Source organism: Phalacrocorax carbo, chromosome 3 (genome assembly GCF_963921805.1).
Source record: "Phalacrocorax carbo chromosome 3, bPhaCar2.1, whole genome shotgun sequence".
In the NCBI taxonomy this organism is placed as follows: domain Eukaryota; kingdom Metazoa; phylum Chordata; class Aves; order Suliformes; family Phalacrocoracidae; genus Phalacrocorax; species Phalacrocorax carbo.
In genome coordinates, this window is record NC_087515.1 from 50393311 (window position 1) to 50414403 (window position 21093).

Here is a 21093-nt window from a genome sequence, read left to right on the forward strand (position 1 = left end):
CGGCAGCTGTCGGCCGCCGTAGCCCCTGCGAGGGGAGCCCGTGGCCGGGCTGGGAGGAAGAGAAAGGCGGCGAGAATCGGGTTACAAGATGGCGGCGGCGCTGCGGTAACTGCTGAGGCGGCGGAGCGCGGCGCCAGCGGAGGGCCCGAAGCGGGGCGAGGCGTCGCTCTCTCCCCGTCGGGGAGCCATGAAAAGCGGCGCGTTAAAGGCCTCGCCGCGCCCCTGAGTGGCCCCGCTTCTCCCCGCCCTCGCTCCATTCCGGAGGCGGAGCGGGCCCGGGCCTGGGCCAGGGGACCGGCGCGGAGGCCCGAGGCCGGGGCTGCACCATGTCGGACACCCGTCGGCGGGTGAAGGTCTACACCCTCAACGAGGATCGGCAATGGGACGACAGGGGCACCGGGCACGTCTCCTCCACCTACGTGGAGCGGCTCAAGGGGATGTCGCTCCTAGTGCGCGCCGAGTCGGACGGTGAGAGCGTGGCCGGGACTGCGCGGAGGCCTAGGCCGGGCCCGGGCCGGGCCTCCTCCTTCGCTCGTCCCCCGGGCCTGGGCCCTCCTTCGCTCGACCCCCGGGCCCGGCCCAGGCCTCCTCCCCTCGCCGCCCCGCTCGCCGGCTCTGACACCCGCTTGGCTTCCCTCCCCGCCTTCATCAGGGAAAGCCCCCAGAGCACGATCATTCCCTTCCCCTTTCTCCCCTTCAGCTTGCGGCTCTGTTCGGAGTTTCTTTCCCCCGACAAGCTGCAAGCTGTGTTTACCACCCTGGCCCTAGCCTTCACCCCTCCCAGGTACCCTCCCTGGCTGCATCTCCTTTAACCAAACAGGGATGAAGTTTTTACGGGTGACGACATTTTCTCTTCCAGAATCATTTTCCTCACTTTTGAAGTGCTTTTTGCCTCCCCTTCTTGCTGCTATAAAAAGTTATTTGCTTGGTTGTTCCCCCCCACCCCCCCTAAAAATTCACTGATTGTATTCAAGTTTTGCGTGGTGTTCCTCATGTTTTATTGCACATTAAAGTCACCTTAAGGGTCTCTTGGAGGACGGAGGGTATGCGCTCCCCACTTTGTCAGCCGACAGGTGCTACTGTGCTAAATAAACCACCAAAGACTGGTATAAATTATACTGGAGCTGTTGCCAGGATACACACACTACTTACATACACAAGATAAAGTCCCTGGGTTTATAGTATCTAGATGATTCACTTCTGAAGGACAGTTGAAGGAAATAAAAGCAAATGGGCCACGTGGTTTCTGTGGGCAAAAACGTTTTTATGCTGGGCAGCATGTTACCTGGTGCAAATTTTATAGGTTTGCAAAACGGCCTTTAAACAAGCTAGTTGTTGCACTGGGTTTCAGGAGAAAAAACAGTGCTGCTATGAGAATTTTGGTCTAAATTAGAAGATAAAAATTATTTTAATATGGATATTTATGGTGAGTTTTGTCTTACCTGGCTTACTTTAGGGAGTGATGTTTAAAGAATGTGGTTCTCCTGCACTTTCTGGAAGATGTGGGTTAAGTTGAGCATATGTTGGCTGTTAAATGGGCGGTGGTTGTAAGACGCATGGAGGTGTTTATTTTGTTAAACTCAGTAAATTTCTTCTCGTACCTTTTTCAGGTTCACTGCTGTTAGAATCGAAGATAAATCCAAATACTGCATATCAAAAACAGCAGGCAAGTATTACTACTAGGTTTTTTTTCCTGACTACCAATGGTAAGGAATTGCTTTATGCTGAAACTAATTACATTTTTCAGAAAAAAAGCAAAGTAGCATGGCATGTACTTGGTGGTGGTATTTTTCATAGAGATGAAAAACTTGTTTACAATCCTTTAGGTGCTATAATACTTCACATTCTAGAAATTAAAATGTTGGTCTCCTAAAAACCCTTTTGGACTTCAGTCTTTGAAGAGAGTATATGCAATTTGGGTAATTATTGAACTCATTACAGGAAGAATAGTTGGAAACATATACATGTAACTTCTGTCTCCTCTCCTAGGCTGTGTGTAATAATTGCCAAATTAGGAAGGCAAAACATCGGCCAGCTCTGTTACAGCGTATTTACTTCTTGAGCTCTTTTTCTGGAACTAACATGAAGGAATTTGTCTTTGAGGGACTTCTTTCATTGTTGCTGTTTAGTGTTTGTTTTAAGCCTTCAAAACTTCTGCTAAACTAAGTGAAGTGACTAGCCATGGTGAGACTTACCTGAATGGTTGCCTTTCTTGGGGGTAAGCCTTCTGCAAAACGAAGAAGACAGACAGTTGGGAGCTATGTTAATAGATAACTTCAGTCTCATCCACTTGAAAAATTAGCTTACTAAACCTCTTTTGCTTTTATTGCTTTTTCGTTTTTCTGCATCAATTTTTGGTGTCTCTGCCTACATTGTTCTCATGGTTATTACTGGGGTTTTATTCTGTCTTATTCCTTTGTTCTGCAGTGGATTCTGTGTTCCTTTTGTTCAGTGTTTTATACTGCTCTTCACCAAATGGTATCTGGAAGTGTTTTAGCACTAGAAAACAGTAATTTTGTTCTTCCTAAATCACGAAGAGACAAATTTTTAAGGATTTTGTTTGTTTTGGTTTGGGGTTTGTTGGGTTTTCTGTTTTGTTTTGGCTTTTTTTTCTTTTTTTTTTTTTTCAGTGAAAAGGTGACGTTACATTGTGAGAATTTGAGGAAAGAGGCTTTGTTACTCTTGAGCACAGGTTGGCTGGCTTCAGCTTTGGAGCGAGGCAGTGTGTCGGGCCTAGCTTTTCAGAAGGGTGTTTTCTGTGGTTTCTGCTTTTCACTCATCAGATATTGGTGGTTTTAGTCAGGTGGATGATGGTCATCGGCTTCCCTTGGGTGGGCCATGCTGAGGAAGGAGGACGGTCTTTATGAGAGCCTTGAACTGCTTCCTGTTTAGTAGAAGAAACTAATACATAATGAAATATGAATGCAGGTTGTGTTGCTGCAAAGTTGTAAATTGCTTCCTTTTGCAGCCTGTTTTCTGAAACCTCGTACAACTGATTATTTTAAAGCCTTCTTAATTGGTAGCAAAATTTCAAGTGACTTATGTAGCTTTTTTTCTCATTTTTCTTGTGGAAGTCTTTGTAGGATGTAGTTTTGAAAAACTTGGGCCAAGGTTTATTTTGCTTGGCTTTTGTCACTGATTCTAATGCTTTTGTGTCCTTGTGGCTTGAAAGTGTTTGCTTCACTGTTCACTCTTTTGAAGAAGTTTGGTTTGGGGGAGGGTTTGTGGGTTGTTTTTTTTTTGAAAAGGAATAATGATTGATGACTTCCAGTGACAGGTTCTGGATTTGTCTGACCTCTGAAATTTTACAGCTTTTAGTTGACTGAGCTTTGTCCTCAAGTTTTATGTGCTTCCTTCTGAACAGAGTAGCAAAAAGCAGACCTTAACACAGTGTTCTCATGCTTCCCAGTTTGTGAGGCATCAGTCTTACCTCTGAAAGGTTGTGGTATTCAAACCTGGGTGTCTCAGGAACAGATCCTTTTTTAAAAAAAAAGGTGGAAAGATTCAGGCAAAATGTTTTGGTTAAGCAGAGATGAAGAGGGGTGGTCTTTCCTCAGTGTCCCTGCTTGAATGTTGCAGTCTGTTATGTAGGTAGTCTGAAGACTCGGAGGCTGTACTGATCTGCCCAGGGAGGATGCTTGTATAGGTGAGTGGCGTTGTGGACGTTTTTTCCACTTGACAGAGTGCAGTTTCATTACAGTTCAGGGGTTTTTCAGGTTTAATTTTTGTTTGTTTCTTTCTTCAGTTGCAGATTTTCATTAAGGTGCTGATCGTCTTGGGTTTGGGGAAGGCTGCAAGATGGTGCAGCTTGATGGGAAGGAAACGTGCCCTGCCTACACATCTGTCTTCATAGAAATTACGTGAATGGACTTACAGGGTAGCAGTTACTTAAACTGTGACTTGCATACCATCATTCTGCAGAAAAAAACTCACCCCGATTTTTAGCTGCTGTGCATCCATCTGTAGTTCCCAATATAATACCATTTGTGCTAAGTAGTACTATAACAACTCAGGGCAGGCCTGTTATATGCCTTCTTGAATTGTGTTTGTGGTGGCTAGCTTTCATGCAGAATTCAATTCTGTCAAGGTGTCAGGCATACTGTAATCATAGATTCTTTCTCAAGAGAAATAGGACTTGGATTGGATGTAGGTTCCAGGCTGCTCAGCATACAACATAAAAGAACCACTAATTCCACGTATGCGAAGATCATAAGAGCATAAAGAGCTTTAGATCCCCCTGGATTTTGGGGCATAGGCTTTGGGAGTTATATACCTCCACTGGACACCCTGTATTGGCCAAAGGGCAGGGTCAGATATGTTCTGGAGGCTCTAGCAGGAGCAGTTTAAAAAGTTGTTACCACACCCATTTGTTGTTCCACCCTCTGCTTGAGGTTACTGTTCCCTGGCAAAACTGGCAGAAGAGTGTGTGTCTTCAGTAAGAAATGGGATGGGTCCCTTCCTGTGCTTTGTTCCTCCAGCTCAGTTACTAGGGCGGTAATTTTCAGTTGCTTGGCTGTAAGACTTTAAACTGCTACAGAAATCCTTACTGTGAGCACTGCCTTCTCACGTTAACCCTCTTTTAGGTTCGTTCTATCTGTTCTCAGATCTGAGATGTGTGCAAATACTGTCTTTTGCACAGAATTGCCATCATTCTTGTGACAGCAGAGCAATTTGCTTGAAGCAAGAAAGAGTTACTGGAGGCCAGGATTTAAGGCATTTGCAGGGGTGCTGTTAAAGCCAGCCTAAGCAGTTGCCAGGGGGCTTCTTCACTTCTCTTTCGTGCCAGCACGAGTATTCATGTTACTGTGTGGCAGGTTAGAGATAGGAACTGATTCAATTGAAATACCTCTTTTTCTTTTTTTTTTTTTTCTGGATTATTTTTATCAGCATGTGTTCCCGCATCTGGTTCGCTGTACAGCATGCTTGTGCTGGCATGGTGGGGTTGAGGGGCCAGTGCAGGAACAAGGAGTAGCAGACATTGTGCAAACCAGTACCAACACTGGAGGGGTTTGAACTACACTCTCAGCTTAAATTGTTGTGATGAATTAATCTTTTGTGTGTCTTTATATTGTGTTTGTGTGAATTAAGGCTGTCGCTCATTGATGGCACAGCGCTCCAGGTGCTAATCAAAGCAGATGGGAATGGTAGTCCCTTGCAGTAGCTAGGCCTGTAGATGTCTGTGGTCTTCGTGGGTTGTCTTAGGTTGTGCAGGAAGTGTACACCAGATGAGTAGATTTTATATTGGTATTGGAGAATTATTTTCTGATGAAACTGTCTCCTAGTCTTTCAGAAATATTTTTGGAGAAACTTACATAACTTCTGCTTTGTGTGGGCAGTACAGATGGAAACGAGTACCATTAAGTAACTCAAGAGCTCTCACAGAATTCTTGAGTGCAGTCTCTATGGATGCATGCAGTCATTTAAGTTCCTGCACTATGTATCTTATTTGAATCGTTCTGGGCTATGAACAGGACTTCTTCATGTATGTGTCCTCCTTTGTTCATTGAGGTACTTCTGAGTCTCAGCTCACCTGGAAGTGTATTCATTTTGAGTGTCGGGGCATCAGTACACTCACAGAAGATCTCAGGATAAAGATTTTGAGTTCTGTACCAGCCATAAAATTGTATTTAAGAATTTTTTTAATTAATGTCTAAAAGAGAACCAGATCAGGGAGCTGATCTGACTTTTCAGTGCCTGCATTGACAGCTATTATTTTTTTCCGTGAAGCCCGGTTCAACTGCTTGCTATAAAATGGCACACTGTAAATGTAGAGATTCAGCTGTCCCTGAGCCAGAGATGGGGGTGGACAGCTGTAAGCAAAAGCCATGTCAGCTATATGAAGCTGTATCATTTGCGCATGTGAATCAGAGCCCAAAAGCAGGGAGATCACCTATTAATATTTGGGACTGTAGGACAAAAGTGCGAGTGTAATATAGGGCACTGTAGTATAAACAAATTACTCTTATGAGCAGCATTAAAACCTTAGTGCAACAAGCACAGTTCTTTCCAGAACAGAAAAACTTAGTTTCTCTAAAGGAATATGTAAAAAAAAAAAAAGAGAAAGTAAGAATTAAAAAAAAATCAAGCTTGCGCAAACACGGTTGTTTTTAGTGTGGCCTGTGATTGTTTTGGGAGAAGGAGGCTGATCTACTGGTAGGCATTTGTCAACAGTGATGCTGTAGGAAAAAGATGTTATGCTAGACTTTTTATAAAGGAAAAAAAGCAAAGACAAAACCTGCAACTACATGTGGATATTGAGAGATTAAGATGACTATAGGAGTGAACTGAAGAACTAATGCCTTATCAGTGATGCTCATTTTGAGTGATAATTGTAGCAGCTGGGAAGCTGTGTTTATTGAGACAGACGTGTTTTTCAGATAGCTGTGCTGACGGAAGAGTTTGCCTACTCTCCCATGCCTGCTGCTTGTCAGCAGTCCTGTCCCAAACATTAGTCCCCTTGCATCTGCCAGTGGAATTACTTAGGAGTGCTCCCTGACCTGTGTAAACCCAGATATCTGCGTTAACAAAGGTCTGTTTAATCCATGTAATCTAACCTGATTGTGATGGAGAACAATTAAGGACTGCTGACTGACAGCAGGTTCAGGAGTAGCGATGATCACTTGGCATTAATTATGGGTTTGTCTCTCTGTCTTCGGTGGATACACAAAGGATGGTGACCAGATAGTTGTACGATACCATGTCATGGATTGGCCTTTTAGCATAGCGAACACCTTACAGATGGTAACCCATCAGCTTCATCGTTTCCGTTTGGTGCACAAAGGGAACCAAGAAGTACTTTGGGGGTGAAGATGTGAGGGGGCAATGGCAGTGCCTGTTTCTTGTTACCCCTGAAGTTTCCTAAGGTGGATCAGGAATCTGTAAGCCAGTCAGATATTTGTTTGGGTTTGGTTGCTAAGCTTAAAGATACCACTTTGAATGCCTTGTTTACAATAGAAGTGATGCATGAGGTAAAGACTTACAAGCCTTGGTAAGTTGTGTGGTGAATGCTGGCCTTTGTAAATGTGGGAAGTAAATTACCTTATTGACTATTAAGCAAGGGCTGGCTAGTGTTTAAAAACGAAAGAGGTGTTGTAGCAGTTCAGGAAGTCAATAAACTTGGTGGAATGTTGAACCAGTTTGTTGGAGCTCATCAAATGTACTGCAAAGTTAGCAGAGAGCCGTTCAGTTTGAACACTTTAACTTGAAGATGTGTTTACTCTAAGATGCTGAACTATATATTTGAATGTCGAAGCTTACGTTCCTTACAATACAGCAGCAAGTGTCCTAATAAAACCTCATTAAAAAACACCCCTTTTTGGTCTGTTCAGAAATTCCAGGAAAATCTTCTAGGTATACTGTGGAAGTGCACAAATTCAGTTGATAGAGGCAATAGTAATGGCGGGGGGGGGTGGGGAGGGGAAACCTTGCTCAAATGAAAATACCTGTTGGCAAGGTGTTTCTAACTTTAGTAAAAATGTAAAAGTTTCATATTATTCAGGCTGTATGTTTTTTAAATCAGAAAAGAATATTTTAACATTAGTTAGGCATTGTTTCTCGCATTGCTAAGGCTGTATTAAACTCTTTCTGAGGAGGAAACACTTAAATCTTGGGGTTTTTTTTTCTGCTTTATTAAATGTGAAAAGAGTTAAATAGTTACAATGCAGGTTTTCTTGCTCTCCCACAATGTGTGCATTCCCTTTTCAGGGCGGTTGACTCAGAAGTATGTTGCAGAAAAATGCCATTATAAGTGTTTGGATATGGAAAAAAGTATATTACCTGTAAGGTAGTGATCATAAAATACCAAAAAAGAAAGGTGATGTCTCTTAAGGCAGAACAGTTTAATCTAATATTTATGATCTTTTTTGACAAGTGTAACTTGACTTATTTCTTCTTTAGCCATATGACCTAATGGAATACCGATTGATATGTAGTGCCAGACCTGTTTCAGAAACAACTTTTTGTTTTGTTTTAAACAGGACACCCTGATTGTTTGGTCAGAAGCAGAAAACTATGATTTAGCACTGAGTTTTCAAGAAAAAGCTGGCTGTGATGAAATTTGGGAAAAAATCTGCCAGGTACAGTTAACTTCAAATATTTTGTTTCTTCCAGATGTTTTAGTGTCTTTTGTGACTTCATGTATTTGCGCTGTAACTTTTAAACCTACTTGTAAAATAAGCACACACTCATCATTATTTTCTGTTGCTCTTCTGTGTAAGATCTTAAGTTGCCACTATTCAGAACACAAGTTATTTTCATGATTGAATTTCATGCTTTTGAAAATCAGCGTAATGGTGAAACTCAGGTGCTAGGCACTTCAGGGGTTGGTTAGTTGTTTTTATTAAAAAGGGGAATGCCAGACTACCATGTTTTAAGTGTCCTTCTCCCAGGCTTGTTGGAGTGCGGTGGAACTGAAAATATGTTGCAATGCACAAGGATCATATTTCACTGAGAGAGACAAAGAGGTGGTGTTGCTCTTTGAGCTCAGAAATGTCAGTGATTTTTTTTTATTTTTTTTTTTCATCAAGACTGAAGTCTTATTGCCTATCTGAGGCTTAGGGATATTTTGATCTTCATTTTTTTATTATGAAACAGTTTAGATTTTACGCTTCCAACTCTGGAAGTAACAAGTCAGTGGAGTTGCACCTATGTGTACTGAAAAGAAGAAACCTGGGCTTTCACGTTGGAATTTATTATAACTTTCTCAGATTTTGAAGCAATGCAATGTAGAGCTGTTAACAAAGGAAATGTAGAACTTAGATTTCCTAGCAGTTTCCTTTGAACAAACTAGGCAATTTAGATGCATTCTTAATCTTAGCATGGTTTGGGGTGTAATGATTTCTCAGCCAGTTCTGAAGTACTGTTGGGGAAAGGAACTGATCCTAGTAACCACAAGTACATGTGTCTAATAAATAGTGCAGGTTTTAAGTTGGGGCTGAGCTGATGACCAGTCTGAGAGGGAGGCCTTCATGTGATCAGACAGTGTAATCCAATAGCCTTAGGCTCTTTCATCAGACTCCAAAACTCTCCCACTTTGTCCTTTGAGACTCCTGCATAACATGATCCTTCGTGAGGGAGTTTAAAAGAGGAGGTGATGAATTCTGGAACTGGATCAGTGGGGGGAATGAAAAGCATAGGATGTATGAGAAGAGTGGGGAAACGAGTTAGAGGGGCAGACAAAGCGGAAGGAAGGCGCAGAGTGGGAGACAGTTGCTTCCCTCTTGTTCAGTTTTGCAGTTTGATGTTTTCCTGCCTTTGTTCTTGGTCTCTTTGTTATGTTTCACTTCATGTTGGTATAGCTGTGGGCTCTTCCTATGAGTATAAGACTGTTTGAGACACTGAAAGAAGGTTTTGTTACGCCCTACTATTCTTTTTAGATTTTGTGCTTGTCTCCAAGGTGCTTCAGACTTCTTGATTGCACAGATGCTGTTAGGGTTTGGTTTTGTTTGATTTGATTTGATTTTTTTGACAAATGTACTGTTGAGGATAATGGGAGTGACTTTGTAGAATTCAGAGGCAGCAAGCTTACTCCTCTGCACAGCTAGGCATTTTCCAGTCAACCTGAAGTATAAAAGTGCTTACGTACATGTTCTTTCAGTTATTGACTTGATTATTTTTATATATTTTTTGGGATGAGACAGTAATCGTGCGCATTCTTTTCTTAGGTTCAAGGTAAGGATCCTTCGGTGGAAGTCACGCAGGACCTTATTGAGTCAGAAGAGGAACACATAGAAGAAATGCCCGAAACTAGTCCTTTGATTGACCTTCCTACTTGTGAACTCAATAAACTTGAAGAGATTGCTGACCTAGTTACCTCTGTTCTCTCCTCACCCATCCGTAGAGAAAAGCTAGCACTGGCCTTGGAGAACGAAGGCTATATTAAAAAACTATTACAGCTTTTCCAAGTCTGCGAGAATTTAGAGAACACCGAAGGCTTACATCATTTGTATGAAATTATTAGAGGAATTTTGTTCCTCAACAAAGCAACTCTGTTTGAGGTGATGTTTTCTGATGAGTGTATTATGGATGTTGTTGGATGCCTTGAGTATGATCCTTCTTTGGCTCAGCCAAAACGGCACAGGGAGTTCTTGACCAAAACAGCAAAATTTAAGGAGGTTATTCCTATAACAGACTCTGAACTCAGGCAAAAAATCCACCAGACTTACAGGGTACAGTATATTCAGGACATCATCTTGCCGACACCATCTGTTTTTGAAGAGAATTTTCTTTCTACCCTCACTTCCTTTATTTTCTTCAACAAAGTTGAGATTGTCAGTATGTTGCAGGTAAGTGGTTTTTAATATGCTAGAGATGGATTATGTATAGATAACTCTAGCTATAGTTTAGAAATTGATTACAGCTCTTTAACACTGTGTAAGTTAATAATATGTGCTTTCATTTGCATAATTTATTGAATGCTTCCCCTTATTTCTGATGCCTTTTTTTAATTTTAAAAATGGTAGATTTCAGGTGAGTATATTAATATTTTTTAACGGGTTGTAAATAATTACAGGTTGTTTTCCTTGATTCACAAGCAACATATGCATTTTGAGCTGGTTTTGTAAAGGTATTTAGGGAACAAGCTATTTTTGTGTTATGTATCGGGGACATTTGTGATGTTTTTACAACAAATTCTGAATCTGTGATTCAAAAGAGTGTGTTCCAAACCATTCCTGTTAGACTATTATTACTTTATGGTACTAATTTCAAAAGTCCATGTTGTAGTATAAAGTCATTCACTGCGGTTTTTTTTCTTCATACTGATATCCAAAAGTAATAATAAATAACCAACATGGTGTTATATCAAAAAACTTAACGTGTACTTTGTAGTCAGAAGCAGGCTTCAGAGCAGTTGTGGGTGACAGCCAAGCTGGACCACGGAGGATGCCTTGGTAAAGAGATGTGTGTGATTTTCACAACATTTTGGGTATTTCCAGTTCGTGTTTTGTTGTGCAAACTAATGGGTACTGAAGTGTTTTTATCCTGCTTACGATCTGTGTCCTTAGAAAAATGGTACATTTGCATAGAATCGAATGTGGGAAACCTGTTGGTTTTGAGTGTGGATAGCCTCTGTGAAATAGGAAGAGGGGAAAAGGAGGGTAGTTGAAGTCATGGGAAGAGAGGGGCACTGGGGAAATAACATTGCTATAAGGAATATTTCTAAAGAACACAGTTAGGGGACTGGGAAAAAAATCAAAACCAGAGAATCACATGAATAAACTTTTGGGCTTCTTTCTTCTTTCTGATTGAATAGCAGAAAGAAACTAAAAAGTAAATCCCACTTGCAAAATTAATGGCTTTGTGTTAAATGGAGATTTCCCTTTTTATTGTTTTGCATATATTAGTTCTCTAAAACTAAAAATAAATTATCATTCTCTTGAGGGCACAGTCCTGTTTCCAGTTAGAGATTAATTCTGTGAAGTTCATTATTTTTCATTTAAGTTTTACTGTACTGACTATTTAATTATTATAGGGAAACCTATTATTTCCCATTACCTCTAGTATTATTTGAAGAAAGTTCTGAAATCCTCTGACAGTTCTTTGCTACTCTCAGTCACTGCTGTCTTTGCCGTAGTAGAGTACATGGCACATAGGTTTGCCTCGGTTTTAAAGACTAATTGAGACATGTGTGTTGATTTACAAATAACATTGATGCCTACCTCATTTGACCTGCCTTGAGAATTACAAACCAAGAAGAAAGCACATGTGGAGGTGATGTTATTGATAGCTCACTGGAGGAGAATTAATTACATGGTAGTATGGACCTCGAGTTCAGGGCTGTTTTCACAGTCCCCTGGTGTAAATCAGCTTTTTGTTGTGGCACAAGAAGTCTAAAGCTCCTTTGGGTTTGGTGGTTAAATTAGAAGTCGTGTTAACCTAAATATGCTAGCAAAGCTCCCTAAGAGAATGCAGTTTATAGGAGTAACAGCTTGCATTTGCTACAGCAGTAAAGCTCCTTTCTACGTGCTGCGAAGCAGTAGATCCCAGCGCTGCTGTAGAGGAAAGGCAGTCACAGCGGAAGCTGAGTGAGCACAGAAAAAAACCCTAGACCCATGTGCTTTCGGACATCGGGGGTACACTGTGCAGCTGCCTTAACACAAGCAGGAGATCTTTGCTGCCAAGGGGTCTGTAGTGGGGATTTTCTGGCCTATTTGTTGTTGATTGTGGTATGGTTATTTATTTTTTTTTAACAGGATTAATTAAGCTGTTAAAGCCAGCAAAGCTTAGAAGTCTGTGTATATTGCACTCTCTGATGTTGATGCTGGGTATCATTTCTTTGTAAAGTGCTTCTTTCCCCAGGTCTTAAAATTTTCAGGGAAAAAAAAATTGAGCCTTTCGCATTCCTGTAACTGTAAAAATTCTGTATTATATTAGCCTAATAAAGCACATAAATTTTAGCGACAGCATGCAGAGAAATAGAGAAGTAAGCATCCTCTACATTATGCAAGGTAATGTTGGTCTATATATCTATTGGAACACTGCTATTCCATTCATATTTGTTCAATGCGTAAGTAAAGTTTATAGAGCTGAATCAGTACAGTGATGCATAATTTTGTAATGCTGTAGCATAATGTCACTGTTATATTGTATTTAAAAGGTAACAGAGACATTTGATTTGAGAGAATGCCAGTGCTACGTTCCACATGAAAGGAGTACAGAGGAATTGATATACAGAAAGTGCCCAAACAGTTGAGAGATGATGATGTTCAGCCTGGTTTTCTTGTGCCTCTTGAGTCTTAAGCAATGGTGTAACAGAAGTGCTTAATAAGAAGTGAAATGTTTTCCTGTGTATTCTCAAATATCTCTTGGTAGTAGAGGATCTGAATACAAGAAGCAAATAGTGCTCAAAAAAGTTTCTCAGATTGGAAAAGCTGAACTTCTTATTTTATTGAGATTAAGGTGCTTGGGGACGTGGCTGCAGGAAACTCCTAAGGTGTTATAATTTAGTCACCCTCACACAGGTGGACTGAAAAAATGTTTGCAACGCTTTACATCCGAAATAGGGTAACTGGTACGGGTGTGGTGTTAATGGTGTAGTGTGAATGGCAGAGATGCAGCGTGGTAAAAGTTGTGTCTCAATTGGCAAACTCTCATGCCTCCCTGGAAGGTTACATGCAGGGAGGGAGCCTGGAGCAAAGACTGACATTTTCTGTTGTTTTGATGCATGGGGGTATGTGGCAAATCATACAGTGAGTATGTGGGGTAGAGCAGAGCTGTAAACTACTGGGGGTGGCACAGCGGAGAAGGAAGAGAAATGGCATGTTCTTTAGAGACTAGTTGTTCAGGAGGCAGTTTTAGTAATCCGTGCTTAGGCTGAGCTTAATGTATGGGCCTGGTCTCCAGGACCCATTTCCACTGCACAGAATAAGTACTGAAACAATATGCTGGAAATGATCCTCCTGAATGTGCCTTTCCCTTTTTTGTTACAGATAATGTAGATGTGGAGGGGGAAAAAAATCCAAACCAAACCCTTACCTACCAAATATGCTAATGTGTATTTTTTTGTTTGTAATTAAGCATCATAGTTAAGCTTAAATTAAGTTTGACTTTCTTCAGTGTGGGATCTGATAAAGACCAATGTTTTAACTTAAGATGCATTGTGTAAGTCATATTCTTCTTGTGTGTTATGCAGGAAGATGAGAAATTTTTGTCTGAAGTTTTTGCACAGTTAACAGATGAAGCTACAGATGATGACAAACGATGTGAATTGGTAAGTCAGTGGTCTTGGTAGTCCTTGAGTGCTTTAAAGTATGGAGATTAAGTAGAGATGTTGAAACTGTCCTGCTAGTTCTGCAGTCACCAAGGTATTTCTGTAACCGTAGAATCATTTCCCGTGTAGCTTAGTTTTCGTTTATATATTCACTAGAAGAATATTTCTTGCAAGGTAAGCTCTGATTTATTTGTTCTCAACAATTATTTTATCATTGAGAAAGTACTAGCACTAAGCTGGCACCCTAGACTAAAGGTGTGCTTTCGTCCAGGAACTCTTTGACATACCATATCACTTATGTTTGTCACATAAATTCTTTTTTCACTGTACTAATTTAAAAAGATCTTTGAAGTCCTATGACTGAGGATTACCAGTAGTTCCCTGATACATATTATATTACAAATGTTATTTGTCCTTGAATATGTTTATCAGCTTAAATTGCCTTGTTAAAATCTTGCTTTCAGTAAGGGAAGCATCTTTGTTCTTTCAGACAAAGGGTATGCCAGACAGGAGTATAAATCCTTCATATGCTAGATGTGATGAAAAGCTGTAAGGTGACTGTATCTTTCTGAGATAAATTTCAACCTCTTAGTTTTTGTTTGTTTGTTCTTACTTTCTCTTGCTTTCCTTTGTTGTTACTAGAGGTTGGAATATTATCATTTTCTAGGAAGGCACATGCCAGCCAGTATGCAAACTCTGATACAAATTGTAACAGTTTCCTACTTTCAGAGAGTTTTCTGAATCAAATACACCTTACATTATTTTTTCCCTACACCATAGGTTAACTTTTTCAAGGAATTCTGCGCATTTTCTCAGACGTTACAACCTCAGAACAGAGATGCGTTTTTCAAAACCTTGGCAAAGTTGGGAATTCTTCCAGCTCTTGAAATTGTAATGGTAAGTGAAAACTTAAAGTGGATTTTAATACAAGAGAAAAAAAAAACCCACAGCCATTCACCCAGCTTTTCAGATCTGCTAGGCACCTTTGTGTAAGTTCGATTGGACAGCTTTGCTCTGCTGAACGCTGCAGTTTATCGTAATGTTCCGAGTCCAACAGTTCTCTGAAGCAGCCTAACTTTATTGCTGTTGTTATTTTTACTTTGCCTGGTGTAGTTGTTTGTGGTAAATGCAGTCCTTTTGACAATGTGGTGTAAAAATTGAAAGTTAACCTTTTCATGGGGCAACTTGATTCCCCCCACCCCACCCCTGTCGTTGCTGCTGTTGGAACACTGCCAAAGTAGTATTTTGAGATCATCTTGAACTGTTGGCTTGTTGCTATCTGAAAGATGGCATAATCCTGTCTTTTCAGAGGTATAAAGCAGATGAATTATCTTAATCAGTGATGTGAAGACATAATTTTTTTCACTCCTTTGATTGAAGCAGCTGTTGCTGTCTGACGGTTGCAACTCCAATGTCAGTGAAGGGGTTTTATGTTCTGCAGTAACAGCCTGTGAACTTACCGAAGGACACTTATGTTCTTATAACAGTCAAAGTCATATAGATGTTCAGTGGTTAGATGAACTCTGATATTCTTATTCTTCTCCAGGGCTAGGCCAGTCATGATATTTGCGGTTACGTTAATATTTTAGGCTTAGAAGTTGTATAGTGATCAGAGAAAAGTGGATACCTTAAGGAAAATAATTAATTCTTATTGCCTATAAATGAACACAGAAAGTTTTGTACAAATGGATTTGTGCAGTTGGTCCTTTTGTACAAAATCAATAAACTCTGGGTCACAGCTACAGAATATTAGCGTCTTCGTCTAGCAAGTAGCACAATATAAATGTTTCCTGCCTAAATTAGGGCTATCAAAGGCACAGAAGTCCTTGCAATCTTTCTAAGGGAGCGAAATAGTGGGGTAAATATTATGCTGTTTTATTTTTCTTCTGTAACTGTATTACTGTGTCTCACAGGAACTTTTGTAACAAAATGTTCTCAAAACTTTTAACTCCCTATTCTTTGCAGCTTTACTTGATAATAAAAACCAAAGTTGATTTACTGTGACAAATTGATCTTTTATTATTATTAGGGAATGGATGATCTGCAAGTTAGATCTGCTGCTACAGATATATTTTCTTATCTAGTAGAATTTAGTCCATCCATGGTCCGAGAATTTGTAATGCAAGAGGCCCAGCAGAGCGATGATGTAAGTAAAAGTGGTTTGGTATGTGTTGAATATACTAGTTTTAGAGCAAACGGGGTGGGTGGGAATCAGCAAAACAAACCTCTCCAGAATTTGGGGTACACTTAGCCCAAAAATGCAGATACTAGAAACAGGGGGAAAAGTAGATTAAAGGTACAAACATTTCTGAGCATGTTAGTGTTCCACATGTGGTGTGCTTGACAGCTCCGTGTCTAAATGGAGCTCTCAATTGTTCTGTTCCGCTGAAATTTAACAACAACAACAAAAAGTAATACAGAAACTAGGGAAATCATTCCACTGTTGAAACTGTGTCTAGTTATTCTCTGGTTTGTTTGGTCCTTTTTTTGCAGGATATCCTCCTCATCAATGTGGTCATTGAGCAGATGATCTGCGATACTGATCCTGAACTTGGGGGAGCTGTTCAGTTAATGGGGCTCTTGCGTACTCTGATAGATCCAGAGAATATGTTGGCCACAGCTAATGTAAGAAAATGCAAAGGGGTAAAGACACTTTACTGTCTCAGCAAAATTAAAAGCCTAGTATTTATTGCTGTTATTGTGGTCAGGGGATAAAAAAAGATATTTCTATTCTTTGGTGGTGTTGTGTGTGGTTGATACTGGATTTAAATAAGCTGAAAAATAAGGTAAAATTTCTGTTAACCGCTGGTAATAAAAGGTACGTGTATGCAGTATTGTGCAAGTGTTTATTAAATTAAGCAGTCCTGTGCTTCTGTGAAAGAGCATAGTTGCATCCATGGTGGAGTTTTTTGGGGATAGCTGGGGTGGTTTGATGTGTCTCAGATCTTTTCCCAAAATAAATAAATATATCTTATTTGAGTGAAGATAATGTTGCAGGGCCAACCAGAAAGGTACAGGCAGACCCAAGGGAGTTGATAGAATTATTTGTAGGCTGTCTTCTATATTGCTACTCTTTCTTATTTAAAAGGAAGTATACAAATGCAAGTATTTAATAAAGTTGTATTTGTTTTAGAAAACAGAAAAAAGTGAATTTCTCAATTTCTTCTACAACCATTGTATGCATGTTCTTACCGCACCGCTTCTGGCTAATACATCAGAAGATAAATGTGAAAAAGGTAATGTTACTTCTCCCCCCGCCCTTGATTTAAATCTTGTAAATTTTCAAGTGACTGGCAGTCCTGGTAGCGGCAGAAAGCCTGTGGTGCGGGCTGGGAATACACTTGCTGAAAACCCTCGTTCCCTCAGTGACGGGTTCTGTGGGCAGAAGTTCTAATAGCCCTTTATAGCAGCTTTGCATGGTAATGCATCTGTATATTAAAGAGTAAAGCAGAGGGGGTCTTCAGCTCACAGGTACTGTTTTCTAAGAGTTTACAAAAATGCTGTGTCATTTGTCGGTGATTCCATGATTCCAGGCATCGGGCATGCTCAGGTGATTAACTTCAAAGAGCAGTTTTCACTGGGTTGTAGTATAGGAATGCTGCGAGGAATCTGTTCAAAGAAATGCGACTTGGAGCTCCTTTGTCTTGTTTCTTTTTTTTTATTTTTCCTGGTAACTGTAAATGAATTGGAAATCTCCGTTTGCCACATGCAAATAACACTCGCTGGTTTGTCTATAGTGCTTTACAAAGAGAAATGTGACATCATTGCAGCCTCCTGAGTCAGGTGTTTTTCTGAGCACTCTTTCAAGAGACTAAATCACACCAGTGCATATTTGACAAAACATTTCTTTTGTGTTACCCATCTTCTCATAGTAAGTGTCAAGTCAAAAAATGTTTTATGCATTTGATACAAAAAGAAAACATGTAGAATATCTACAGTACTCATTGTATAATATTAGTTGAAAAATTTAGACTAGAGACTTTCTTTTAGTGTAGCTAGGAATAATATTCCTAAAGTTTAGATTATGTGTTTTCACCTAGTTGAATTTGAAGCTTTGTAATGTGAATTGAATATAGAAATCTCATCCGGCATGCATTTGTGCTCTGTGTTTGTTGCCCTACAGCTTACAGAAACTTTGGATTTGATGACAAGTTAGAACAGCTGGTGGAACTGATTGTTTATCCCCATCTTTTAAATATTTACAGTGCTTTGAAAACCTTTTTCTGACTCTTGTTTTTATTATCTACTTCTCAGATGCAGTAGTTGGGTCCACTAAGAGTAACACAATTTGTCCTGGTAAGTTGTTTTTGACCTTGGGTTTTGAAACTTGTCTTGTGTGCTCTGTGTGTTGGTTTCATTAAAAAAAAAAATAAAAAGGGAAGTTAGATATGTCTGTATTTTATTTTTTTTAATATTTTTTATCGAAATAGAAGTAGGTGCTTTGCTTCATTTGAGACGACAGGAAGCTGAAAGAATATTTTCATCTGCTTTTGAGTTACTGTGTTTCACTTTTTCTTCCCTAGTCAACTTTGCTGCTGAAAGTTTAATTCAATATCTACTAAAGAGACAGCTGAGCTTTTACAGTCTTGATTTTTATCTGTGTAGACTTCTTTTTTGAGCATTATGAAAAGACATTGCTCATTAGGCTCACACGAATACAAGTCTGACTGGCTTTCTTCTTTTAACTACATACCGTTAATCTGCATTGCCATAACCAGTAGCTCGCTGATGCTGGAAGAAGTCCCACTGCCAATTCAGGGCAGGTTTTGTGACTGAAAAGAAACAAAAAAAGCCAGGTTTTTGTGTGGTGTTTTGTTCTGGCCTAATGTCCTGCTTCCTAAAGCAATCTGCCGGTAAAAATGTGTCAGGAACTAATAGCAACCGAGCTTGGGTGATGATTTGGTGCATGATAATACTTTTTTGTTCGTATAACTTAAGGCATTAATTTTTCTTCTAGATAATTATCAAACGGCACAACTACTTGCCTTAATTTTGGAGCTGCTCACTTTTTGTGTGGAACACCACACATATCACATCAAGAATTACATTATGAACAAAGACCTGCTAAGAAGAGTACTGGTCTTGATGAATTCAAAACACACATTTTTGGCCTTATGTGAGTATGGAGCTGTTGTGATTTCCTCCTTCAAGACTTCGTATGTACTGTGTGGAATGTGTACCCGTAGCAGTGTGTACTTAAATTCAAAATTCCTGTAATTCCCTGTTTATTATCGACGAGCTGTTAAGGAATTTTGAAAAAAAGGTAAAAAAGGTGGCAGATGTCTGTTAATGCAGACCAATGCAGTTTATGGTGGGAGGAGAATTGTTGTATCTTTTGAAGTCCACAGTGATCCTTTCAAGTCTCTGACAGCAAGGATCATTTGTCATCAGCTTCTTATCTCATTTAAATGGAAACACTGTCATTTCTTAAAAACTTCATAAATCTAGTGCTCCTTATGGGGAGTGATTGAGATTTTGTGAACCGTGGTATTTAAAGAATAGGGGATGGTTCTGGGAGGTGAACACAGAGGAGCATGGGAGCGAGCTAATAATTCAACTTCACATGTGCTAAAGCTTTTTGCTGCTGTATTTCAAAAAGAAATTAGTGGTCTCTGATCACACCGAAATACCCAGGAAAGTCAAAGGATGAAAGATAAGTTACCTGCCAGCAAATGTTTGTTCTGAACTTTCAGAAAGTGCTTCTTAACGCACTTGGTTTAGGGGCACCGTCTTCCTCTCAGTAACGTGAAGGTTTTTTCAGCTCTTTCCAAGAGAAGCAGATTGGAGCCCTGGCACGTAGTTACTAAATTCTTGAATTTCTTTCTTCATACAGGTGCTCTTCGCTTTATGAGGAGGATAATTGGCCTAAAAGATGAATTTTATAACCGTTATATCACCAAGGGAAATCTCTTTGAACCAGTTATAAACGCTCTGTTGGATAATGGAACTAGGTACAATCTGCTCAATTCCGCTGTGATTGAGCTGTTCGAATTCATCAGAGTGGTAAGTTAAGCAGCTCCTTTAGCTTTTGCCACACTAAAAATCCCACAGATAAATATCTGAATAGAAAGGAGCCAGTAAGCTACTTCATGCTGTTTTACTTGATCTTTCCTTCAGGGGGTGTGTGTAGGCCCTATGTACGTGTAAGCCTGTGCTAAAAGACAGTATTCTCGAGGTGAAGTTCTTTTAAGCGGTTGACAGTGTTTCTGGACTAAACTTTGAAGTGAGGAATTAAGTGATATGTGTTTTATGTGAGTAAATCCAGGTATTATTGGGTATACATGAGACTGATTTGACTATAAACTTGAACAGTCGTCATCCTTCAGAATCCTACGCACGTGCTTGCTTAGGCAGTGTCAGTGTGGAATCAGTAGCTTTTCTGCCAGGAGCGTGTGTGGGAACAAGGTGTATGTGGACAGGACGGACGGGACAAGCAGGAGCACCCGGTTTGTTGTATTACTGGGATAGAAAACAAGGACTTGCGACAGCTCCTGAGCTCCTCGCTGTGAGTGCCCTGATGTGTGGGAGTCTTCTCAGGGCATCTGCGAAAATGAAGGGCAGTTTTCAGTCATAGGGAATTATGGCCGCTGTCCTTTCCAGCAAGAAAAGGTGACTTCTGCCAGCATGGTATGAAAGATGAGATTTGCCTGATACAGCGAGACTTGCGAGAGGGTGACGGGCCAAAAAGTGCCTCATCCTGTGTATGCTGCTGTAGGCACCGAGTGCTAGAAGGAGAGGTAAAATCTGCAGGGAGAGCAGGGCACAGCAAAGTTCCTGTTTTTCTCAAGAAGGGTTAATCCTAGATAGCAAGCATCACTGTTTAATCAAACTATCAGAAATGGGATTGGGACAGTACTGTGTATGTTGTCGCTTTATATGGGAAATTCAGTAATTATGTCTAGATTTCAGCTTTTTTATTAAGGAAAATCAGATTACTGTAAAGAACAAAACTGTGAAGTAATGTTTTGACTCTGGACAATGAATCAGTTACTTTTAAAACTCAACTGTAAAGCTTTCTGAACTTCTGCGTGTTAATATATGAGACTGAAACCCTGTTTTGTTCTTACGCAGGAAGATATTAAGTCCCTTATTGCACATATAGTTGAAAACTTTTATAATGCACTTGAATCTATCGAATATGTTCAGACATTCAAGGGACTGAAGACAAAATATGAGCAAGAAAAAGATCGACAAAACCAGAAACTGAACAGGTATGACCCACTTTGTGTGTTCAGAGACTTCTATTGAATGGCATTAGGTAGTCTCTTCTTACTGCTGGTTGGTTTTTTTTTCTTTCCTAGAGGGCAGAAAAAGCGGAAGGCTGGGATTGGGGTGCGTTTTCATTCTTGGTGAAAACATCTCCAGTTAGAGTAAACCCTCCTCTG

At 40.1% G+C, this 21093-nt stretch overlaps 1 protein-coding gene across 3 annotated transcripts in view; it reads left to right on the forward strand.

Moving 5' to 3' along the window:
• Positions 1-21093, forward strand: part of PPP4R3B (protein phosphatase 4 regulatory subunit 3B) — a 24814-nt gene continuing 3721 nt past the window's right edge. The window contains exons 1-13 of one of the 3 annotated variants that reach the window (XM_064446875.1): positions 1-468; positions 1611-1666; positions 7977-8075; positions 9663-10283; positions 13631-13708; positions 14489-14605; positions 15738-15854; positions 16202-16333; positions 16842-16944; positions 17963-18004; positions 18666-18824; positions 19542-19711; positions 20780-20919. In XM_064446875.1, the coding sequence (XP_064302945.1) occupies positions 327-468; positions 1611-1666; positions 7977-8075; positions 9663-10283; positions 13631-13708; positions 14489-14605; positions 15738-15854; positions 16202-16333; positions 16842-16944; positions 17963-18004; positions 18666-18824; positions 19542-19711; positions 20780-20919 (1976 nt within the window). In that variant the 5' untranslated portion in view covers positions 1-326. The remainder of the gene's footprint in view (positions 469-1610; positions 1667-7976; positions 8076-9662; positions 10284-13630; positions 13709-14488; positions 14606-15737; positions 15855-16201; positions 16334-16841; positions 16945-17962; positions 18005-18665; positions 18825-19541; positions 19712-20779; positions 20920-21093) is intronic. The other 2 variants (XM_064446874.1, XM_064446873.1) reach the window with 2 other exon arrangements.